This window comes from Coturnix japonica, chromosome 2 (assembly GCF_001577835.2).
Source record: "Coturnix japonica isolate 7356 chromosome 2, Coturnix japonica 2.1, whole genome shotgun sequence".
Taxonomy (NCBI): Eukaryota; Metazoa; Chordata; class Aves; order Galliformes; family Phasianidae; genus Coturnix; species Coturnix japonica.
In genome coordinates, this window is record NC_029517.1 from 115,907,567 (window position 1) to 115,932,043 (window position 24,477).

The window sequence follows — 24,477 nt, forward strand, 5'->3', positions numbered from 1 at the left end:
TCATTGCTGTTTTTCCTTTTTTCTAAATGATGATTTTTGTTTTGAAGTGCCTTTTCATTTTTAGCATATGTTTGAGTAATTCTCATTCTGAATATGGCTCAGTATTGTTCTTTCCATCTCTGGTGCTTTTTCAGCATTTACTGCAAGCTATTGTGCTTAAAAGAACGGCTACCTTTATACCCCATGAAGAAATCACTACGTGATTGTTCATTGCCCAACAGTGGTTCTGGTGATTAGATTTTTGATATCCCAGCATTACTATAACCTTTATGTATGTTACTGAGCCACCAATAGTGATGTTCCTGGTGGATGGTCTTGAAATGTCATTCAGGTCAAGTTTGAGAAATCGGCCACTGGGAACCTCCTCTTCCTTCCTGAAATCTTGCAGTTACATAATGAGAAGGGGCAGTTGGGCATGGATTCCTGCTCTGTGTTCCCAAGTGCTGTCAAATGTTGCTGCACCCTGGGAAAAATATAAAATGTTCTCAGTGCAAAAGAAATGATGTGGTGAGCAGCACTAGGGAAGAAATCCTGCCCCTGTATTCGGCATGGGTGAAGCCTCACTTTGAGTACTGTGTTCAGTTTTGGGCACCTCAGTACAGAATGGACATTGAGGTGCCGCAGCAGGTCCAAAGAAGGGCAACAAGGCTTGTGATGGGCTTGGAGAATATGCCTTGTGAGGAGAGACTGAAGGAACTGGGGCTTTTTAGTGTGGGGAAAAAGAAGGCTGAAAGGTGACTTGGTTGTTCTCTTTCAATACCTGAAAGGTGCTTACAGTGAGAGCAGGGTTGATCTCTTCTCACTGGTGACAGGCGACGAGGGGAAATGGCCTCAAGTTGCGCCAGGGTAAGTTTACATTGGATATCAGGAAAAACATCTTTACAGAAAGGGTTAAGCACTGGCATAGGCTCCCCAGGGAGGTGGTTGAGTCACCATCCCTGGATGTGTTTAAAAACCATTTGGATGTGGTGCTCAGGGATGTGATTTAGTGGAGGGTTGTTGCTTAGAGTAGTATGGTTGGATCATGGTTGGACTCAATGATCTTTAAGGTCTTTTCCAACCTGAGTGATTCTGTGATTCTACAAATATCTGCCTTAATGATGTTTTGAATTGGCATCTTCCTCCGAGTGGTGAAACCAAGGAGAGCTGTTATTAAAATCAATATTGACAGATGTCATCTTCAAAACAGAGTATTGTTTGAGGCAAGATTGGTTAAATGGTGTGATTGATAAATATAAAAGAGAAGCAAACACATGCATGGTGTCTTAAGTTGAAATGTAATGCATGAAATGCATCAAAGAGGAATCCTGTTGGTGTCCATTTTTTCTCATACGCTTTTGATACAATTTTGAAATTTTAAAATCCCTGTTTATATTGAGTATTCTGGATAGATACGTACAAGTTGATTTAAAGGTCCGATTAATTGTCTTAATCGATTTATTATATTCTTGCTTTTGACATATGAAGTTTCTTAAAGTTGCATCAGATTAGGATTACTGCTGTTTCTGGTTCATTAAAATGTTTTTAACATCTATGACCGCCATGAAATTGTATGAATGCTGGTGTCTTCTAAGCAATTATGAGAAAGATTGGTTTTCCTGTTGTTTACGTTAACATTGTGATTTAAAGAAACAAGCAATGTAATTACAGAAAACTCTCCTGCACTTCTATCAAGTGTTTTTACATTATCACCTGTGAACTGAGCAATTAGAGTCAAATACATAGAAAAATGCTGTGTAGTTAGAGTAAATGTGACAAAGGATAATATATAACTAGTAAGAAGTTTTATGATATACTAACTATAATTGATTCCAGTGATTTGTCTGTTAAAGCCAATGCAAATAATTGTAACATCTGTCAAGAACCAACCACTAGCATGAAAACCTTTTAACATTTTGCACTTAATAAACTATTTTATACATAAACTACCTTATTGTTTATATTAAAAACTAAAAAATATTCAGTCTGTTCCAGCCATTCTAACAAAAACTTTAATAAGTAGTCATTGCATAAAAATGACACAATCCAGCAGTTATTTGGTAAGGCCAGCATAATCATAAATTTACCATCCATGCTTTTCCAAAAATACTAACCCATATTGTTCTCCCTGGACCTGTTGCAGGGATGACTAATCCAGCTGCTGAGGTCTCCCTTTATGTGTTTGATGGAACACTTGGCTTGCTAGGCTACAGCTGTGTGTTTATGTGCGCTGCACACCTGCAGAGGCCTGACAAATAGCTGTAGTATGCAGAGTATACAAAATTACCCTGGCAGTGCTGCAAATAAGGAAGTTTCTGTTTTGAAGTCCATATGTGTGTGAGCTTGAGATGCCAGCTGGGGTATTTATGTTGCATTGCACAGATGTAAAACTGCCAACTGATTTTATACCAAATAAAGGCTAATCTTTTTATACATACTTGGTGTCAGAGTTATGAAGTGGTACGTAAGAATGTTCTCACGACTTAGGTCTTTTAAAATAAAAGCTGACACTAGAAATACTTGAACTTGCAATATGCATAGAGGCTAAAGGTAAAAATGTACTGTATTTATTTAGATATCTGCTGTACCGGAATATCTTAAGGGTTTTATTTTTAGTGTTGTCTAGTTATTAACTGCACATAATCAGGACTTGATTTATTGTATGCCTATACAACATACTATATATCCTTTCTTTTTTTCAGGAGGTCACTTCATCTCTGCGTTGAATCTGGTTTATGGGTTCTGAAATGTGAAAGCCCAATTTATATAGCTAGTTAACTTGAAAGCTTTGCTTTCCTATTTTCAAACGTGCTTAATTTATAACACAGTGACAGTTTTTCAGCAAATACAACAAGGATTTTGAAAATTGTTATTGTTGTTAGTTGACTTTGTACTGGAGGTATAATTTTGAGGTAGTATTTTCCTTCAAATACTCAGGAAATGCAAACAGCAGCCCTAATTTCTCTTGAAAAATCAAGTGTAGCACATATGTATGCCATGGTTGTTGAAACTGTTTTAGTGTGTTTTTGGCTCTGTTGTTTTGGCCTCCTCTGAAATTTGTTTATGAACTGATTCCTGCTTAGGCCTATTCTAACGCAAAATATACTTGAAACAAATTTATGCTAAACGCTTAAGAGCAAATGTAATGGGAGCAAAGTTAAAGCATATCACTATAGAATGTGTCTCCAGCGACTTAGAAATTTCTTTTTGCATAATGCTATGTACACCTCAGAATTGACTACATGTGTTTAAACTAAAAGCTTCATGTATTTTCACATGCACACTCACACCCTAAGTTTTTGTCTCCCTGAGCTTAAAATTAATATCTGCAAATATACCTAAAGTTCAAATATTATCCAGACTAACAAAGATCATAGATAAAATGTCTTGACTGCTTAGTATGAAGCAGACTTTCAGGTGTTACAGCTAGTTAGGAAGAGTTGAGATGTACTCCGTAATATTGCAAGGTCATGTTTTGTTGGCTAAGGGAAAATAAGCATAAAATTGTAACTGCTGAGAGTGCCGTAGTGAGGGCTGAGAAATAATGCAGAGTGCCCAACCTGAGTAAAAACCGGGCTTCAAAAGAAGTCACTTCTGCTAGATGAGGATAGGAAGTCTTAATTGTTGTTATATCCTCTGGTTAGGAAGTATGTCTAAGACCAAAAGAACACAATTCTGTAGGTTGTGCAGAAATATGTTGCAAAGATGGTGTAGTTATTTTGTGTCAGGGCCAACTCCCTTATAGGATATCACTTCAAACAGACTGCCGCCACTGCAGGTTGCAAACTCACAATTGAAGGCTTCTAGTTCTCAGCTCATGCACAGATGTCTTTCAATAAGTTTAGCCAGTAATTTCTTCAAATTGCTCACTTTATCAGCAGCACATGTCATCAATCCTCAGTGGTTGCTCAAGTCAAACTACAGAATCCTTAGCTTACAGACACAGCTGCAAACAGGTGAACAGGCAGAAAGTAATTTGTGCAGCTTGGTGGCTGTCAGACAAAAGACAGACAATCTGTGTTTAAAACAGATTGCAGGCCTTGCATGAGCCAGACAAAAGGGATTTCTACAACTGCAAATAATTCCAAGGTTAACATATTTTCCTTTCTGCCATTAGGTGATTTGTTAAAATTGGAAACAATGAGCATTATAAATCTACACAGAAACTAGAGATAAGATGAAAGAGAAAAAGAGATTGCTAAATAAGTTTACATCCTTCTGTTGAAAAGCATGCAACTGGCATTCTTAGAGGCCTCACTCGTCTTTGTAAACCAAGCAAAGCCGCAATACCCATACAGACATTCAGTATGTGTTTGAAATTATGTTAAGGACAACTAATTGGCAACAGTGTTGTTTTGGGTGGGGGAGGAGGGGAAGGAGCAAAACAATAAAAAAATAAGCAAGTTAGGAGCAACATTCCTCTGTTTTTAAAAGCTGACTTTTGTTTCCAGTGGTGAAAAAGCTTCTTAGTTGCCTGCATTTTCAGTTTTGTTGTTCTTGCTTTTGTTGTGTAAAAAATTCAAACTAGATTTGGATCTCATTCTAAGATACTGTGAAGATTTATCAGGATTTCATTTTAAGTCCTCTATTTCCTTCGATATTATAATTCAGCATAGATGTATCAAGTTTTATCCTGCTAAATATTTCAGAATTAAAATGTTTTACAAATAAGCTAACTGTAGTGCTAACTTAATTACAGTAAGTTAGAAAACATGCAGGTCCCAAGTCACAGATATTACTTCTTCATATGCTTGGATATAGAATAGCTAATCCTTCCACTTCTCAAGGGCTACGTAAACTTGCTTTGACCCCAAAACTTCTTCAGCAGTGTTCCATGAGGTACTAATCAAGCTAATGTAATATAGCCCTTCTTCCTGTTTAGATCAGTGAGTAAGTACTTACGTGCAATAATATTGACGGGTAATTCTATGCTTGGTTTAAGTTGTTCTGGCAAATTTATTTTCCATGTTGTTTAAAACTTACCACCATAGAGGTAGGTGGATGGCAGAAGATGCAAAGAGTAACTGTCTACTTTGAACCAACGTCTGGTTTTGTGAAGATAGGATTCTGTGCACAGAAAGTAAATCAGTCTGCTAAGCACACTCTTAGAAAGCGCTTCGAATCAATGTGTTTTCTGTGTGTAATACAGCAGTACTTAACTACACTAAATTCATGAGTACAGTTGTATGATTCTGGGTAATCTTACACCAAGTGTTTAAATGGAAAATATTACAATTATTCTCTCAGACTGTTGTATTTCAAATGAAAGAACAGCTGATTGGGGAAAAAAAAACAAACTACCTCCTTTTTATTTCGTGGTTGTGCCTGTATTACCTAAATGAGTCTAGTATTAATCTTCTTACAATTGAAGAACACCATTGGCTGCTGAACACCATACTGCAGAAGAACACCATACTGCAAGTTTGTCCTTTTATCAAAAGGATATGCTAAGCAATTCTGCAGGCAAAACTTAGCTGAGATTGTAGTGAAGAATTCCTTACATTTCTCAACTACAAAGAGTGTCACAGCATGTGCCTGAATGCGCTGTACTATGAAAATGGTTTCTTTTAGTGCTTTGTGTTGACTAAGAGCAAACTCCAAGATTAAATTGCATCTTTAAAATATATCCTATTGCAGACTTTTCTTGCAATTGGATTTTTCAAAGTGTATGTCTGGATAGGCAGTAAGGTTTTATTTAACCTCTCATAAATTAACAACACTGGTGGAGATTTTCTGTTCTTTGGATGAGGAAGTTCATGTATAAAGTTCTTTCTGTAATACTGTCAGAATGCCAATTGTTGTTGGTTGTGTGCAGGGTGTATGCCACAGGCTGTAGCCTGACGTTACAGTGTTAGCATGCATGTGTTTCATGCATTTGCTGTGAAGGTGAGATCATCATCTTTAAAGGATGGTTTTAATTTGTGTTGCTGAATCAAGTGGATACTGTATTTAAGGAAGGGAAAAAAGTGTACTCATGCAGGTTGCTGTCTGCAGTCCAAATTGCTGATCAGAGAGTCTTTATACACATCGGTAATGTGCTGTGCAATATAAGCTGAAATATATTCCACAAGGGAGGAAAACGGAATAGGTTACATACGCTGTTCCTAAGTGCAATGAATATAAAACTCCATTACTCACTTTAAGCAGGTGCTTTTTATATGAGGCTTTAAAGAAATATAAAACTGCTGGTGAAATGATTGGTTTGTACAGACACGACTTAACTTCCAGTACTTTGACCAGATAAAGAGGCTAAAAATATTTCTACAAACATTTCTTTAATGATTTCAAGGATTAAAGGTTAATATCCTCCTGGTGTAAGAAACTGCCATTCCAGACATTAAATGTGCTGTTTCTTTTTAAGCCCTCAATAGTGGCATAGAATATTTAAAAGAAAATATAAACACTTCTGCTAAACATGGAGCATTGTGTTTTTTGAGTTTTTATCCTGTATAAATAGTGTGAATTTAAATTGCTGGGAGGAGCACAGTGATATGAAGAAATGCAGCAAAATACAGGAAACTTGAAAAGAAGGATATTATACTTAGGAATGAAACTCCACTTTATTTAAAGTGAAAAACTACATGTAAAGGGACAGTTTCCTGTATTTTTATTTTTTAAAGTAGTACACACTGTCTAAGAATGGGGATGCTGCTGTAGTTAGTAACAATTTCAGTATTTTTTGCATGTGTTCTGCATCGTGTTTTACTTTCTTATTCTGCCTGAATTACTTTCTTGCTAACCTTTCTTACTCTCTCTACAGTGAGTGTCCCAGGAGATGTTGCCCATCTTTTAACCATCTCAGTGCCAGCTTTCCTCCTCAGCTTTCCTCCACTTTTATCTAACTGAAACGTGTCTTGTTGATTTCTTCCTGTACCCCCAGCAACCCAAGAAATCAGTTAACTATGATACATTAGATGTCAGATATACTAGTTTTTTTATAGCATCACTAAATACCTGTATTCCTTTGAATTTTTAGAAACCTTTGTTCTTCCATTTCTCAAAGCTGTATTCATTTCTCAATAACCATATTCATCCTCAGAATGCTCAGGTGATTTTTTTTGTCTTTCTGCTGCTCCGTAACTGTTCTGTGCAGTATGCAATTATCTCAGGTGGAGCCTGGGGCCAATTTCAGACATTAAATATTCTGCCTGACAAAGAGCGGGTGACCAGGTGTCATGTGTGATTAGTGATAATCTCACAGCTTTGTGTAGGTTGAGGTGGGATTTAGCATTTCTTCTCTCCTGCCTAGTTGGTATGTTACATAGCACTTGGAGGGTCAGACCTGCTCTGGTGAATGAGGCTTGTAGAGGACAAAAAGTACAAACTCACAGGAAACCAGGCTTTATGAGTTTTGTAGTTACCAAATATTTAATGTAAATATTTAAAGATGTGTGTGTTAGAGAAATGAGCTCTACAGTTAAAATGAAAGGTGAAGAAATCTGACATAAGCTGTGTTTTTTCTGAGACTGTTCTTTCACTCTAAATGTTGTCCTAGAAAACCATATATGTAATATATATATATATTTTTTTTAATAGCAAGAAGGTCCATTGTAACTAGGGAATAAAATGCAGACTTTGTTCCAGAGCCAAAGATAAGTGGCAACTTAAACTTAGCATATTTGAAGATAAGGTGTTTTAACTAGTACTGCATTCATATTTAACTGATCTTTAATGCAAATTAGAATATAAAATGCAGATCTGGTTTTGTATGATCAAATCAACGTGTATTAATGACAACATGCATTTTGTGCAAATGTGGATCTTGGATAACCTGCTGGACTTGACTAAAGATAGAATAAAACTATCCTTTCAGAAAGGAATAGAAGATACATACAACTAAAATGGAAACAATTGATGGTGAATGCTTCCATCCAAAGGATGTGACACCAGGGATGGAAGTCATGAGTTTAGTCTACCAAGTCTACCAAACTGCCTTTATTGTCTTTGGGATCTTACTTCAATTACTTTTTGATGAACATTTCTCAGGTTCTTACTGCATCCTGTCAGCATTTCAGTCAGTATCATTTGTCATTGGAACAATTTGCCTGCAGAGGTCCTGGAGTCTCCTTCTGTGGAGATATTCAGGACACATCTAGATACCTACCTGTGTGACCTATTGTAGAGTACCTGCTTTAGGGGAGGGTTGGAGTGAATGATCTCTTGAGGTCCCTTCCAACCCCTGTGATTCTGTGTGTGATTTCAGCATTTTTCTACTGTCTGTATGTAAATTTGAGTGTTGATAGTACACACTTTTTGAGTTAGATATTCAGATTCTGAATAGTTTTTCTGTTTTCTTAAAAAAATATATGTTATTTTAATGTGGTTAAACTTTGCTCCTACTGCTTGTGTCATAAGATGTGTTGATATCTGAAATACAGCTGTTGAATCCTGCAGAAAGGAAAAAAAACCTTTTTGAACCTCTTCTTACAATAGCAGAAACAGTGCTACTAAAACCACATTAATCCTATGTGCTGCCCAGTGTTGTGTTGCCAAATCTAAAATCTTAGCTTCAATTGGATATGCTTATAATTGTCAATGCCCGAATTGTCTGAATGTTAGGAATAAGAAGATTAAGGAGATATTTGCCCAAAATAAATCTTTTCACAGAAGGGACTTAGTATTGCTTTCCATAGTATACGTTTAAATTTAGTGGGGAGCATTCGTTCTCTGTTTATGTCAAAAAGAGCAACAGTCAGACTTTGTACGAATTGGATTTCTGTACCTGAAACTGTGAATACTTCAGGATTTTCCTTGTCCTTCCTTACTGTAGGTTGTGGTAGATATCTAATGTCACTGTTTCTATCTTTTTCTGATGCGGAACTATGGGACAAGCAGTTCACTCAGTAGAAAAGTTGTCCTGATCATCAAACGTAAGAAGTGAGACAAGTCTGTCAGCTCTTGTTGCCCTGTTAAGTGTAAGGAAAAGGTGGAGAAAAGATAGAAATTTCTAGTAGTGGTATGTATACTGGAAACTAGTTGATGCCATTGTGAGAATATAAATAATAATCAGAATCAGAATAGCATTAATTATTCTATGTTAGGCTTAATTAGTACAAAATATATCTGCACATTGACACTTCCTTAAAATGAGCTGCTTTAATTGCTGAGTTTTGAAGAGACAAAATAGTTTTATGGTGCCTACATTAGGGCTGTAAAACATAATGAGCAGATTATGGTGACAAATCTTAAGAATGTGGAATTGTGAGTATTGTCTTTTGGGAAACATCATCACAGATTATTGTTATAGTATAGAAGATGATGAGAAAGTATTAATAACCTGACTTCTGCGTTTTAGGAAATCTGCTTTTGCAATTTAAAGCAACAGGATCAACAGAAGGGACTCCGCACTCGGTGTTATCTGGTATTCTGTGTGAGGAAGTGTAGTTACAAACAGTTTTTAAATCCCATGCTGTCTCTGTCTTGCTGCATTGATGAACCCAGAAGCCCGTGGTCCCACAGTGCTCTCTTTTTTGGGGAATTTGGTGCTCAAAGCAATCTCTAGCTTAGATCAGTGCAGATTTGTGAAGTCCTCAGTAAAAGGGACTGTTTAAGCAGAGACTGAACACAAGTGAGTATCTTCTCTTATGGAAACAAAATTTCTTTTATGTTTTAATTTATTTACTAGCTTTTCTGTATTAGTCATGTAAGACTGTATATGATTATATGAAAATAATTGGATTTTCTTTTTGGTTTCCAGGAAGAGCCTAGGTTTAAAATTTAATTTAATTCAGTTAATAATTGTTTGCTTTATTTATGGATTGATATTTTTTACTGAGTTTCAAGTTGTTGTGACATGTAAGTGTCACTGTTTTACTATATCGTCAAACCATAGTTTAGTGATACTTAATGCTTTAAAGATTGAAATTTTTCCTCCAAGGCCATAACCTAAATATGGAGAGAATTCATTTGGAGCTGCTTCTAGGAGTTTTAGTCATGCCGTATTCATTTCCTATTTCATATTTTTCAGTTCTTTACTGCCTTTCTGAAGAGTTATTTATTGTATATCAAAGATTTGGCAGCACACATACTTTTGTCTTAAGAATCAATAATGCACCTCTTCTGCTGATTTCCTGCCTTTTCTGTTGATCAGTTCAGATTTTCTCTCTTGGTATCCCTTTGATCATTGCAAATTCCACTTATTGCAAATGGATTGGTAAACGACCTTGCAGCCCACAAAGCCAGCTATACCCTGGGCTGCATTAAAAGAACCGTGGTGAGCCGGGCAAAGGAGCTGATCCTCCTCCTTTATTCTGCACTTTGAGACCTCATCTGGAGTACTGAATCCAGATGTGGAGTCCTTGGTACAGGAGAGATGTGGACCCGTGTTTTGGTTTTGTAATTTTGCAATTGGTATTCCACATCATGACATCATGTGGAGCACAGAGAAGAACTACATGTCCTAGAGGACCTCATGGTCAGAGAAGGAAATACGTCGTGGAAGTGATGCTGGCTCTCTCTCTCACTGCCTGGCAGCGGGTGTGGGTGTACTTCCAAGCCGTGGCGCCTTCAATTTCAAAGTAGGCTTCTCGGTCTTTGGAAAACTCTCTCTCTCTTATTTTACTTGATTTATTTGCCTCAATTTCAATTAGATTGTGTTATATTGTGTTATCTTGCATTCCAATATACTAGTTAGCAAAATAAGTTTTCCCCCATTTTTGGGGGCCTGTGGGCCTATTGTCCCCCTGTCATGGACATAGATTGATCTAGATAACTCCGTGACAACCTGTTAATGCATGTAGAGGAGGGCCACAAAAATGATCCAAGGGATGGAACGCTTCTCCTATGAGGACAGGCTGAGAGAGCTGGGGCTGTTCAGCCTGGAGAAGTGAAGGCTTTAGGGAGACCTGAGAGCAGCCTGTCAGTGTTTAAAGGGGGGCTTATAGCCTTTTCTTAAAGAAGGAGGGGACAGACTCTTTCTTAACAGGATCTGCTATGATAGGACAAGGAGAAATGGCTGCAAACTAAAGGAGGGGAGATTTAGCTTGGATGTGAGGAAGAGATTTTGTACACTAAGAATGATGAGGCACTGGAACAGGTTGCCTAGAGAGGTGGTGTTTGTTCTGGAGACTTTCAAAGTCAGGTTGGAAGGGCTCAGAGCAACCTGCTCTAGCTGTAGGTGTCCCTGCTTATTGTTGTGAGTTGGACTAGGTGACCTTTAAAGGTCCCTTCCAATTTGAAGAATTCTGTGATTCTAAGACATATAGGCCACTGGTAAAATTAGTAAACTCTTTCAAATGGATCTTAAATTGTCGCTCAGAATTGATAATTCGTCAACAGAAATCCTAGCCTAATCTATCATCTACTGTGACCTGTCTTTTTGTTTACACCCACTTGCACACAATGTCACTGACTTAGCAGTGTGTTGATTTGGGGAAACGAGGACCAAATCTATTACCAAAAAAACAAGGGGAAAATCTTCTGTATGTTGTATTGTGTGTGTGATATACAAATTTGGCTAAAGCTTGTTTCAACTTTATTACATACTGGGAAGGAAATATGATTTTTATTGCAAGTAGTTTTACAGTGGGGAAGATGTTCTTTGAAAGCTGCACTAGGTTGTAATTGATAGAGACAGGTACGCAGATCTTTCTGTCTTTGTTTATCATGATCCTAATGAAAATGAATGAACTAAGGAAAATGTGAGGTATACTGAGAAAGAAACTGTTCTGTTTTTTGACTCCATAGAGTAGAAAAGCCAAGTAAATCATGGTGATACTTTCTAAAGTATCATTCCATAAGAGTGAGTACAGCACAAATTCTACTGGCGCGGCTATTTTTGTACCTTGAATATAAGCCTTTCTCATGCTTCATTTTCAGTAACTTTGCAGAAGCTGAAATTTGGAAACTGTTGGTTGCTTGCAATGAGAGATTTGGTTCACCTTGTTCCGCTTTGAGTTCATGTTTCATGTCTTTGCTGAAAAAAAGTCTTCTTTAAAATTTTTCCACATACCAAATTTGAGTTTGTAGTTGGATACATGGAACGTTTCTTATCTGTGAGCATTACATCTTCCTGCTGAAACGATTGTCTGAGAAGACAGAGCTGCCAGGTAATTTACAGATGTCCTGAAATAAGTGTTTAAGGAACATTTTAGCTGTGTGTGCAACCATAGAGACTTTGATTTCAAAATGATGTCATTATGGAAGAGAAAAGGCAGGGTGTTCCGGGAGAACTGTAGATATAGAGTTAGAAACTACAGATGGGCAGGGCTGCTTCTCTGTAGGATGATTTGCTAATTTGACAAGTTGGGTGAGGCATGGTTCATTCCTTCCAAAAAATTTGGAGATTGAGGAAAATGTGGTGTTTCCCATATTAAATGTATTCGCTGTAAATGGTTCACTGAAATATCTAATTTATCTCTGCTTTGAAAAAATGTGAAACTTGGCAAGGGGTGTCACATTGGGGTCGTGTAGTTTTTTTCCTTTGTGATAAAAATCTAGGTAGCCATCCTAAGTTCCATATCTCTTACTGTATGCTTTGCATACAGGGTTTTAATGTTCAGCAAGTGGGTTTTCCAAGTATCCTCCAGTTCAAAGCTGTGAAAGCTGAGCTGAATTCATTTTTCTTTAAAGTTTTCTTTGATTACTTCAGTGTGTTTTGCTGTGGTTATCAGGTATTAAAAATGAGAGCAGAATGGTGATGCCATTTGATGTCAAAAGAATGCATAAAAGGCAAGGCATGTCTGTGCTGTATTTTTCCAGTAGTTTTTGATGCCCTTTTCAAATAATGGAAACCCTCCATGGAAGTATTCATCCTCTAGTAGGTCTTCCAAAAATAGACATCCTCGCCATATTCATTAAAATACAGTTGTTAATCATGTAATATTAATTACGAGTACATATTGAGAGCTTGTGTTACGTCATTCAGTCTTCCTAACGTCCCATTGTGATCCTCAGCTGCTGGCTGGGTGCAAACGCTCTGGCTACTTTGAGCTGTGCTTTGCTGACTGTTGTGCATATGCTGAAGGTTTGAGTTACAGGGCAGCTATACTCAGATTTTCATGAAGATCACAGAAGATAAGTGTCTCTAATTACTCTGCTTTCTTTTGCTAAAATTTGGTAAATCCATATGTTATTTGGTGAGGGAACAGGAGAGAGCAGAGACAAATAGTTGCAGTCCCATGCAACTTGTTTCCTTGTTATCGCATGTGATACTAAAATAGAATACCTTAACACATAGATCAAGAAGTGGACTTAATGATGGAAAATACGTAATTTTTAAAGTACTTAATTTTCCATAGGGAAGCAAGAGAAATGTATGAGGCATTACAGCTTGTGCTTTTAGCAATATAAGTGTTGCTGGAAGGTGGATATAGAAACATCGTTATGCTTCAGGCATAATTTTGGATGCTATTAACTATTTTATTATCTGTTTTGGAATAGGGGGTAAAAAAAAACAGCAGAAAACAAATCCTAGATTTTTGCAACACAGTGAACTGTGCAGAAGTGTAGAAGAGGTAGAGCCAGGATAAGGAAATGCCTAGAGATACCCTATCTGCTTTTGGCAAATTCATGCATCATTTCTGATATAAAACTGTAGGTGAAAGGGGATTTTCAGCTTTAAGAGTCTCGCCCCAGGCAGGGTTGTGTGTGAGGGTGAGACTAACACCAGTAGCTGATCCTGTAGACTGAAAGCCAAGGAAGTCTTGTAGTGCCAGACGTGCAGACAGGTTGCACAGTGAGCATTCCCTGAGCCTGAGGCCTTCCTGAATCCCGACTCAAGAGAAAGCTGGGTGTACCTTAACCTCAGCAGGCAGGTTAAAATGTGATAAGACAGTATGTGTAAAATGAAGAACCTATTTCCTGGTTTGCTTGATGCTATGTGTCCCTTCCTATGCTGTTTCTCTTCCTACTGTGCTTTTTATTCAGAAACTACTATAACACCATTCCAGAGCAAGAAGACTGCTTACCAAATCATTTTGTATGGATTACCAAATGCTTTTTAATGCTTGGGAACTGAAATAGGCACAGTGAACTAAGCCCAGTCACCAGACTGTGAATTTTCTCATTCCTATCAATTGGAGAAATAACCATTTTTCCTCAGTAGGAAAGGTTGAAGTCAATATTTAGAGACTCTTTGAGAGATTGTGCAGAAAATTAATTCTTTAGAGAATATATTAAGTTTATTTAATAAGTGTAACTATCTTGAAGCACAAATCAAAATGCTTTTTCATTTTTTTATCTACTATTCCGTAATACTTTTCTTGCATAATTATAGATTTTGGAGCAAATTCTACATTACGTATGTAAGGAAATGGTTCCATAATTATACTAATGCTTGCATAATTAAGAAGGTGCTTGCCAACTTACTGACAAATTCGAAGTCACTGTTGCGTAGAGGAGGAAAAAACTTTAAAAATGGTAACTTCTGTTGGTTTTTCCCTTCATAATACTTACAGGTGCTGAAACGGTTTCTTTCTCATTTGTGACTGAATTTACGTGCCTGTTCTCCAGTAGGTAGCTGTGCACAGCACTGGAGGGGAGGGCTGGCTGCTCCCACCTGCACTACAGGGCTCTGTGGGCTGCTTGGTCCTGCCCCATACAGCCCCCAGTGCCACAGCTCAGGGCTGTGGCTCAGGGATGCCACTGTCCCGTGTTGTTTTGGGCACTGCAATGCTTTGCTGGGTGCATAAATGGGGCTGAGAAAAGACCACCTAAACTTGGTTCTACTTGTGACCTAAGGCAAGGTTTGAGCTCTAGGTTCTGTTGAACAAGAGCAGGTGAGCAGGCCCTCTGTGCTCTTCAGCCATGTGGAATTAGTGCCTTTACATTGCTACTGAGGCAAGTGTTGTAGCCTAAACATGGGCTCAAAACACTGAGTCATTTTAATATCCTGAAATGGAAGGGTCACAGTAATAATGTGAAAGAGTGCGGTTGGGGTGGCACATATAAACTGAAAAAAAAAGTGTATGTATGTGCATATATACATATTTATTGTTGCAGTATCTAAGTGGCCTTGTATGTTTTTCTCTCATATCTGCCTATATTTTATGTGTAACTGTATTACAAAGTCTGAAGAATGTGCTCTCACTTCCCATTAAAAACTGTGAATCACAACGAAAATGCTATAAGAACATCTAAGGTAGATAATTAAAGTATAATTAAGTTTAAATGCCTTGGTAAAGGAATATAAAAATATTTAAATTCAACAGGCTAGTACATTTGCAGTTTTCTTTTATTAGGTGTGAAATCTAAGAATCCCCTGCCAACTCTTGAGGGCTCAATCCAGAATGTTGAATTGAAGTACTGCAGCACATCATTGGTCAAATGTGCCTCTGGGACCGTGGGATCAATAAAAATTTGTGCCAAAGCCCCAGGTATGTGCAGCTGGACCATGTAAAACTTTATTGCCTGTGTAGGAGAATTGGCCTTGCTTTTTACAAGGAGAGTTACTGAAACAAGAATTTACTCATTGTTCCTATGAATCAGAAAAGATTTTTTTGTATTCTGTTTGTGTTTTGTTATTGTTGTGTGCCAGGATGATCCAGTCTGGCCCCAGTATAGTCAATTTTGACACCGAAAAAGAACACGATATTTAGTTTTTGTTTCCTGAGATAAAAAATGAATCTAAAAGCACTAAAGAAGCTGGAATAAACTACATTTTCATATTATGCATCTTTATTTTTATTGCTTTATTTGTAGTATTATATTTTATTGTTTACTTTTCCATGTCTCATTTTCTATTAGCAGTGCAAGTATTTCACTTGAGAAGGTTTTGAGGACCTGGTGATAAATAATTATAAATTTCGTTTAGCAGACTTCTTTTGAAGAGGTTACAGTAACTTTTTGAATCTCTATCTACCATCTTTTTATAGCTACCTGGTAGCTTGTGTTAAGAGCATTAAAACTGAGTGTATTTAACTGTAAATTGAATTCAGGGTGATACTTTTAGAAATTATATTATAAATTCAGGATGGAAGTTACAATTATTAAGAGACTCAGTTACTTCATTTGAAATCTTCCTAGAGGTCAAGACATTTACAACATGACATTAAGGAAGTTGGTTAATAGTTTTTATAAGTGCTTCCTCTTTCTGTTTCCTATTTTAATTCAGTGTTAATAGGGGGACTAGTGAATGTTTCTAAGACAAAAAATGGTCTTATTACAATAAGAGGTCTAAGAAGTCTAATCTTTATCTTAGGTGATGGTGGAAAAGAGAAGCTGATTCCTTTAATTCAAGGACCTTCTGACACCAGAGACTTACACAGCAGTAAATGGCTCAATGAGAGCAGAAAGCCAGAATCTCTCTTAGCTCCAGATTTGGTGGCCTTTACAATCCAGATTCCACAGTGTATGGACTACTGCCATAATTCCGGTAAGTGCAAAACTCTTGTTAAGCTGGCATCACGTTACATTTTCCTATCCAATGTAATTTTCAAAAGAGGGGCCTGATATAAAATGTGCCAAATGCCAAGGTATCTTTTTCACATGCTGCACACGTAATAACTTCAGCCCACTGTGAGAAAAAAAAAACTCGAAGCAGCATTTTGATATATGTCCTCTTCAGTAAGAAATGCTCCATTGACTTTGGTTGCCTTATAAATAAAATATACAGGGCCTTTTGTAAGCATTTTTATTTTTTGCCAGGGCCTTGTTGAAAATGTGACTTTTGTTCTTTCTTTCCTCTAATAACTTGAGCTTCTAGTGTGGAAGTTGATGTGTTAGGTTTGAAGTGGTTCACATAAATTTACAGGATAGTTTATAATGCAATTAATGCATGTATTAATAAATGAATCCTTAATACTTAAATAGATGATTTTTAGGATGCATACGAGTGTACATTTGTCTTGGAGCATGTATTTTTATTTCTTCATGAGAATACATTTGTCTTTATTGAATTTGATGTTGTGATGGATTTAAATGAGAAACAAGTTAATATTTTTCAGATATTTGCTCAGGTAAATTTAAAGATGTTTACTTTGTGTGCACTAATCTAATATTCTATATATTTTAATATATGATTTTGGTGGGCTTTAGTTTTACTTTATGCTATCTTGCTCCAATTTATAGGAGGGAGGTATGGTTCTTTGATAGGCCTGCTTGAACTTCTACATCTGTGTCCTTCAGCAAGTTTTGAGTCAAAGGTGTAGCAGAATAATCTCTTACATATGCAAAGTAAATTATTTGTAAGCAGTAGCCACTCCAGCAGATTTTAGGTTATTATCTCAGCAATGGTACTTATATGTTTCTTGGTGAGTATCATACTGAAATGTCTGATGCTGTTTTTTTAACAATTAAATCAAGTTCCTGCCACTAAAACATTGCCTCAGACAAGTTCATGATTCAGATTGCTCAGATCCCTTTTCTAAAAAAAAAGAAGTGGTGAAAATCTGTTGGACCTTCTGTCTCACTGAAGTAACTTTAAATGTTCATTATGCTAACAATATTAATTACTATTAGTGATTATTGCTTTTTGTGCCTTTTTTGAAGTTTAACTTTCTGATTTGTCTTAGAATGTTCTCTAACTCTTAAGGGAACACTTAGAATATTTAAAAAATGAAAAAGAAAAAGCCAAATACCAAAACCATGTTATAGAATAATTGTAGTTGTTACTGGTCACAGTGGTCACGTATAGTTTAGCTCATAAGTATAATGGATAATCCAGTTAGATAGCAGACTGTATTTGGTAGCCTGTGACAGATGATGCCTTAGAGAATTAAGAAAAGAACAGATGAAGTGTGGTTCAGACATGTATGCGGGGACCTGGAGGTTGACTAATAGTGTAGCAAAAAATTGATTCATAACAGGCAAGTATCCGTGGTACCTGTCTTCTAGATGAATGGAGATACATTTAAAATGTTAAGATTTGGAATTTTCCTGGGCCACCTGCCCTGTTCCTCAGGAAAGCAGTGTTGATTTTATGTGGTCCGTGTTGTAGGCAACAGGTCTGTGATGGTTTGATGATCTGTGCACCATCTTACAGCTCTAGGTCTGTCTGTAAGGTGGCAGATAGGGTGGAATACAAATAAGAGGGAAAAGCTGACAGATTTGTTCAAGCTTTGATCCCAGTAAGTGCGCAGAGTAGTGTACTACAAATGAGAGTAAGTGTGGATTTTCTTTTGTTAGTTTTGGTTTGTGTGTAAAGTGAGGGAGCAGTGTTTTATCTCTCTCAGGGTCTATCCAAAGGACGAGGGAATTAAAGCCTTCACATACTTGCTGAAGGAAATGAGGCAGTGTAATACAGGAGATACGATTAGCCTTTTCATCACAAATGTGGAAACTACATGAAGTGATTTGAAAGCATAAAAATGCTTTTGCTGTCAGTTGCAGTCACTTCTGGGAATTAAAGCTCTACTGGATAATTCAACAGCAAATTCAGCTTATGCCATGGGGGAATAAAAGTGCTGTTTAAAGCTGTATTACTGGAGATGATTTGGCAGTACTGGAGTTGTACTATTGGAGTCATTTCTCCTAATAATGTTAGATGTTGTGGTCTGCAGTAGGAATTAATACTGCAAGAAAGAAGAAGGAATAGTGCAACCTGCTTGTTGAAAGAATGAATCTATCCATGACACATGAGAAAAAAATATCTGGTGTTGTTCTGTACTTTTGATTGCTTGAGATAAGACTGGAGCCAGCCTTGTAAAAATAGCCACGTAACTGATGCTTTTGAGACATAGATGTGGTTTCTGAAAGTTAAGGGGAACTGCAGTTCCAGTTTGGTGGGAGTGATTTTGTGGTTAAAGCCCAGAGAAGCAATGGAGGGGAGTTTCTGGTACTCCGGCAAACAATGGGACCACATCCTAAAAGAGTTTATGTGGAAGAATCTTGGAACACAACACAACGGCTATCTGAGGGGTTTCTTTTTTGAATTTTGCTTACATAAACATGAATGAAGGAGGTGTAACTAATGAATTCCTTATGCATCTGCAAGGTCAAATGGAAAACAACTGGGTCCAAAATGAAAGCAGTTATTTGTGTATGAAGTGCCAGGGAGGAGTTTGTGCCAATGGTGTGCATTTCTTGAATTATTTGGGTTAGTTCAGCTGGAGAACAGGTAGGAACCCTTTTCTCCCCTTGTGTCGGCTGCTGCATCGTGCCTGTGAAATCCTGTGATCCATGGTGACCCAGGCTGCTGTGCAGCTTCCTTTCGTTGCTCGGCTGCAGGTGGCCCTGCAGTGGTTGTGCGTGTGCTTACAATTAGAATGATAAAGCATTTTGCACAAGTATCTTATTTCTTATTTGCTAGTGAGCGGAAAAGAATTGTTTCTAGTAGTAACGTGCTGCACTGTGCAGCAAAGAGAGAAAGTATTTTCATGAAACATTATCCCAAAAAGGGCAACATTGAAGTGCACTATGTGGAGTATCTGCATGCGAAGTAAAAATCACTTGTTACAAGGGCACGTGCTGGTGATAATTTAGGAATGGTGTCTTATTGTTTGGTATCATTAGCACAATGAAAAATGGATTTAGGGATTTTGTTTAATCCTTAATTATACATCTGTATGCCGGTGCTTTTAATTTTGGGTACCTTTGTTGTATAAAAATTTCCTCAGGAATCTCTTTGCATAGTTGTAAGAATCAGGGAATGCACTGGCCTATCTTTATCTAAACTGAAGCATATACAATGTAGGATAAAGAGGCTGGGGAACGTCTTAATGGCTTCTCTGAACTAACCCTGGATTTATTAACCCTCGGAGCGAGCAGCAGACCTTGTTTGTTTCACCTGGCCTTTGAGAGAACTAGGGAGATTTCAAAATGAATGTGGGTGTTAGTATTTAATTGTGGGCAGCTGTTGAATAGATGAGGTGAGCTGATTAAGCTCTGTTCAGTTTGCCAGGCTGAATTAATAGGAGTGCATGCATAGCCAGCGTATGGAGAGTTTTGCTATGTGTAAATCAAGAGGAAATAAGTATTAAAATTAAAAGAATCAAATTTTTTTTGAGATCCATTTAAATAGTCAGCAACACAGAAATGAAATTAGCAAGTAGATGAAAGTATCTGCATGAATGTCATGCTTGTGTATGGTAAATTGATAGACCCCGTTGATCAAAATGAGAGTGCAAAGAGTCTGCTGTATTTCATGTGAAAGCTGCACAGAGTGAAGAGCAAATACTCAACCCTGGAGATGTTGGTAACTGCTCGTTTAAGTGATATATTAAGTTTCCAAGCATTTTTGGACTTTTTTTTCCACTGTAATTTTTTTCTCAGCTTAGAGAAGATCTCTCCCCTCCAAACAAAGGAAAAATTTATTTATGAGGGGAAAATATAATTAAATGTTTGAAGGTATCATAGATACAAACATAAATTAAAAATAAATAATTAAATAAATGTTGTTAAGTTGCACTGGGAATATTATATGTTTTTCCCCTCAAAAACCTGCTGGAATCCGTTTAAGTGTATCTGAAAGGAGAGGACAGATTTTATGTTCATTTCTTTTTCTGCATAAAGTACTATGTATGCCCCCCAACTTCACATTTCTCAGACTTCAAAACAAAACTGACACTGACCTCTTAGATGGGGGACAACAAAAAGTCTGGATTTTAAAGCTAGAACTATTAGAATTTTAAGGTTTTCAGTTCTAGTTGAAAGGAATGCTTGAACTTGTAAATAAAGCAAACTTGTAAAAGAGAATTCCTAAAGTAATTTGAAGTATTTGGGAACAATTTGACACAATGAATGAGTACAAATGCCGAATATATTGTAGTAATTAAAGACAATTCACATTTGTGGTTTGGGCATAAATGTGTAAAAATTATACCCATCTATCTTGTTACATTTCCTTTTCTCTCCCTGAGGATTTCACTATGTACTTTATCTGTAATTGTTGCCAGTTTTCTATCAAGTTCCCACTGGGCTTCTGGTGCAAAAAATCTTATCCTCTCGATGACAGAGCTTGCCTGAATGATTTCATGCTCTTAGCATTTTTGTTCACGGGAATTAGGGGCAGAATGTAACTGCAGCTGAACATAGCATCTATTTTTGTAATTTTGAAGTTTAGACTCTGTTATTGGAACTAAATGAAGAGATGCAGGTGTTCTCCAGTTCAAATCCTTTGGGATTTTTTGATGGTAGATGCTTGAAAAGAAAATGCATGTGTTTCCAGAGTCAAACAGCAGCTGTGGACAAGGATTTATGTTTTTCTCAGAACTTTGGGATTTCAAAATGTTACATTTAATCACATGCACAGAAAGGAGAGCAAATGTTAAAGATGTTACATATAAAATGAGGGGACTGATGTTTTTACCATACCAACTAGTTGTGGGAATAGAGGAACAAAGTGATCTTTAATCTTAATATGAGCAATTTCAAAAGGATTATGATAGTTGCCAGGACTCTGCTCTTTTGAGAACTGCTCTCTTGCAGCAAACAACATTTATATCCTCTTAATTACTTGAAAAATCTGGCTTGCTTTCATACTTTGCATTTGAAAAATGTTAATAGTGTATGATACTGAAAGCACTATTCGTGTCTTACTTTTGTTGGAATAAGGTGAATTTAAATTCAGATAAGTGTATGTTTTGAGAAGAACTTGGTTGTTATTGTCATGTAGTTTTCAAAATGCAATTAAGAATAGTGGTTCAACTGCCTGAAGCGAGAAGCTAAATTTGGAAGGGTTCTGAGTTGCAAAACTTGTGGGCGGAAAAATTTTGTGACAGTGCAGTTTCTCCCTCTAGATTTTGAGATTAGATGATCATAGAAAACAAAACATCAGATGGTTTGTTGACAAAAAACAAGATTTTCCATGTTCTTTTTAAATTAGGAATTGTGGCTTTTGTTTTGGAAATTAATGTGATTTAAAGATAGTTTAGAGTGCTTTTTAGAGGTAGAGTTAAAGAAGATGCTCATGAATTCATGTTCTTTCATACATTTACCTCTTTGTGTAAAGAGGTAAATGTATGTTTGTCCTCATTCTTTAACCTTGCAACCCAATATGTTGTATACTGCAGCACAGGTTAAGTATCAAATATTTTCTGAACATAAATCCCCTCTGTAACTACTGTCTTATGAAAGTCTAACACTTACTGCTGTCTAAGGGAGAAGTAAATTTATCCTTGAGCACAGTCTGTCACTCTTCTGGCTCCAGTTAAAGATGTCATGTCCATTAGAGCAGGTAGCATTAGGGAGGGACGCACTATTCCGTACTATCTAGATTAACATCATTTCCAGAGGGTTGCATAGCTTTTTGCAACTGGTAGTAAATTTTGGTTATAGAAAGGTAATTGTTCACTGCAGAAGTAAGGCAGCTCGTTTGCCTTTCCTTCAAGGAATTCTGCAAATCCTTGCGGTCTAAGTGCTGCTTTCATCTCTGCCTGAGTTCTCTTTCTCTGTCTGCCATAAATCCTTCAGCAGTGTAGGCAAACTAGAATTCTGAAATTGTGAGTGAATAGGATTCAGAAGTTTGTAAAATGGTAGTGGAAAAATGATCTTTTTTAAAGGAAAAAAACACCACCAACAAATACAAACTGCACTCTGTCCTATCAGTCGCTAGGAAGCAAACCTGCCTAGTTCAGTTCCTTGAAAATTGCTGTTTTATTTCCAAGCATGAGTGACTGACTTCAGGTTCTGCTATTTTGCTACTCTGTGACAGACAACAGAGCAAAATCTCTAGCCAAAGAGGTGTTGTTGTGTAATTTTCTTAATAGCAGCAGCCAAGTATTTGGTAATATGGCAAAAAATTAAAATATGTAAAAAAAAATTCAAATGCAAACAACAAAGTTGTGGACTCAACCCCAAATAGCAGGAATCTGAGATGCTACATGATGAAATCTGCTGAGCAAGGGATTCTTTTCTGTACTTATGTCTTTTTCTTTAGGAATGCATTGCTTGAGTTTTTCTTTTGTCTCTGCCCATAGATAATGTAGTTCATCTTGTAGCTCCTTGAATAGGAAGGAGTTCATGCTCCAATATTGACAACTGTTGATTTGATCTTAGCTGTGAGTGCAGCGTATGCTCTGCACACTTAAAGCACATAAAGGAAATCTTTCTACCTACTCTTTAAACAGAAAATAACCTAGAAAGTACTGTGAAACTAACACAAAAACTAAGTGCTAAGCTTTCTTAACCTTGTAAATCATCACATTTCTAAAAGTTAGGAATGGCAGATGCAAGACTATTCCTGCAGCCTTTATTTGTTTCTATGCGCGTGTATTTCATAGGATTTTTTTTCAGAGTCTTGACAGAATCTATTTACGTAGGGTATCAAAGCGTTTCATAGGTCACCGCAGTCATACCTAGTGCTTCATTTGTGGAAAAAAGCACCCAAGAATTGGGATTCAAATGATAACGTCTATTTCCAGAATAATAAAGGATAAAGTTCCTGAGGTTTTGTGAAAATGCATTCACCTTTTCTACTTGCGGCATCTGGAAAAGCATTATTCAGCAAGGCGACTAGACACTTACTGATGGTGCAGAGATTTTTGGAAATGTGACAGGCATATGCTCTCTGCAATTGCTGACACATAGCTTTGGACACTGAAATCTGTTTTTAATTGAGAAAATATATGTTGGCCGACATGTTGGGATAGCTCCTACTCATTCTGAAAAAATGCCATGGGATCTTTAACTTCCATTTGGATGTTTCCCAGACATGGGCATAAGGGACTGTAACTGTTTACTTTCAAATGGTGTTTAAACCGTTTCCAGCTTTTATAATTGAATTATATTGCTCTCACTACCACTTTTGTGATGTAAATGGTTCATATAACATGGCAATTTTTTGTAATGAAATGCTAAATAGATATAACTGAAAAGCAGTAGATGAAATATAAATGCATTTTGACCAGGTCAACTCCTGTTTTTCAGATTTTAATAACAATTGATTAAATAACATATTACTGAAAAGAAACTTAGCACATTTATGAAAAACAGTATTAAGTAAGTGTTCTCATTATTTAAACTGCAGAAATTGTCATGACTCTTTAGGTACAGTTAAACTCTGATTATGATTACTGTGTGGCTGATTTTTTTTTCTGTTAGTATTTTTCAACTCTGTAGTAGATTAAACAAACAAACAAAACTAAAAACCTACAGATCACTCACTCAAAATATTCAGATATTCTAGTTATAATACACACAGACGTATTAGCAGCCTCACTTGTATTATCTGAGATATAGTCTGAAGTATTTGGCTGTGTATTCCTTTTCCACACATTTCTATGGTGCTACAATACACATTTGCACTTGCAGTGTAGTCACACTTGTAACAATCTGCGCCACTGGAGGTGACCTGAAGTGCACCACCCACCACCTCACTGCTCTCACATCCACTGTTTGAGCTCCACGAATGTTCAGCAGGTGTTGATAAATGTCACTGGGTGCATTTTTTCCCCACAGAGGAATTCGGTTCCACACCTTTGCTTCGTATGCACTTCCACGTCAGACCCCGTTTTGTCATCCTGCCCCTCTGCTGCCATTTGTCACATGGCAACAACACGTAACGGAATGTTGCTGGGAAGTTTGGTGCTCTACTGTCATACTACCAACATCCACCTCTGATGTCATAAGCTGACATAATATAATACATAATATAATAGGAGGCATTTATTTCGGGCTAGCCCT

At 37.0% G+C, this 24,477-nt stretch overlaps 1 protein-coding gene across 6 annotated transcripts in view; it reads left to right on the forward strand.

The window, feature by feature from the left end:
- VPS13B (vacuolar protein sorting 13 homolog B) overlaps positions 1-24,477 on the forward strand; it is a 391,004-nt gene that overhangs the window by 106,152 nt on the left and 260,375 nt on the right. For all 6 annotated transcript variants that reach the window (XM_015856029.2, XM_015856025.2, XM_015856028.2 and 3 more), the window contains exons 18-19: positions 15,159-15,293; positions 16,118-16,291. In XM_015856029.2, the coding sequence (XP_015711515.1) occupies positions 15,159-15,293; positions 16,118-16,291 (309 nt within the window). The remainder of the gene's footprint in view (positions 1-15,158; positions 15,294-16,117; positions 16,292-24,477) is intronic.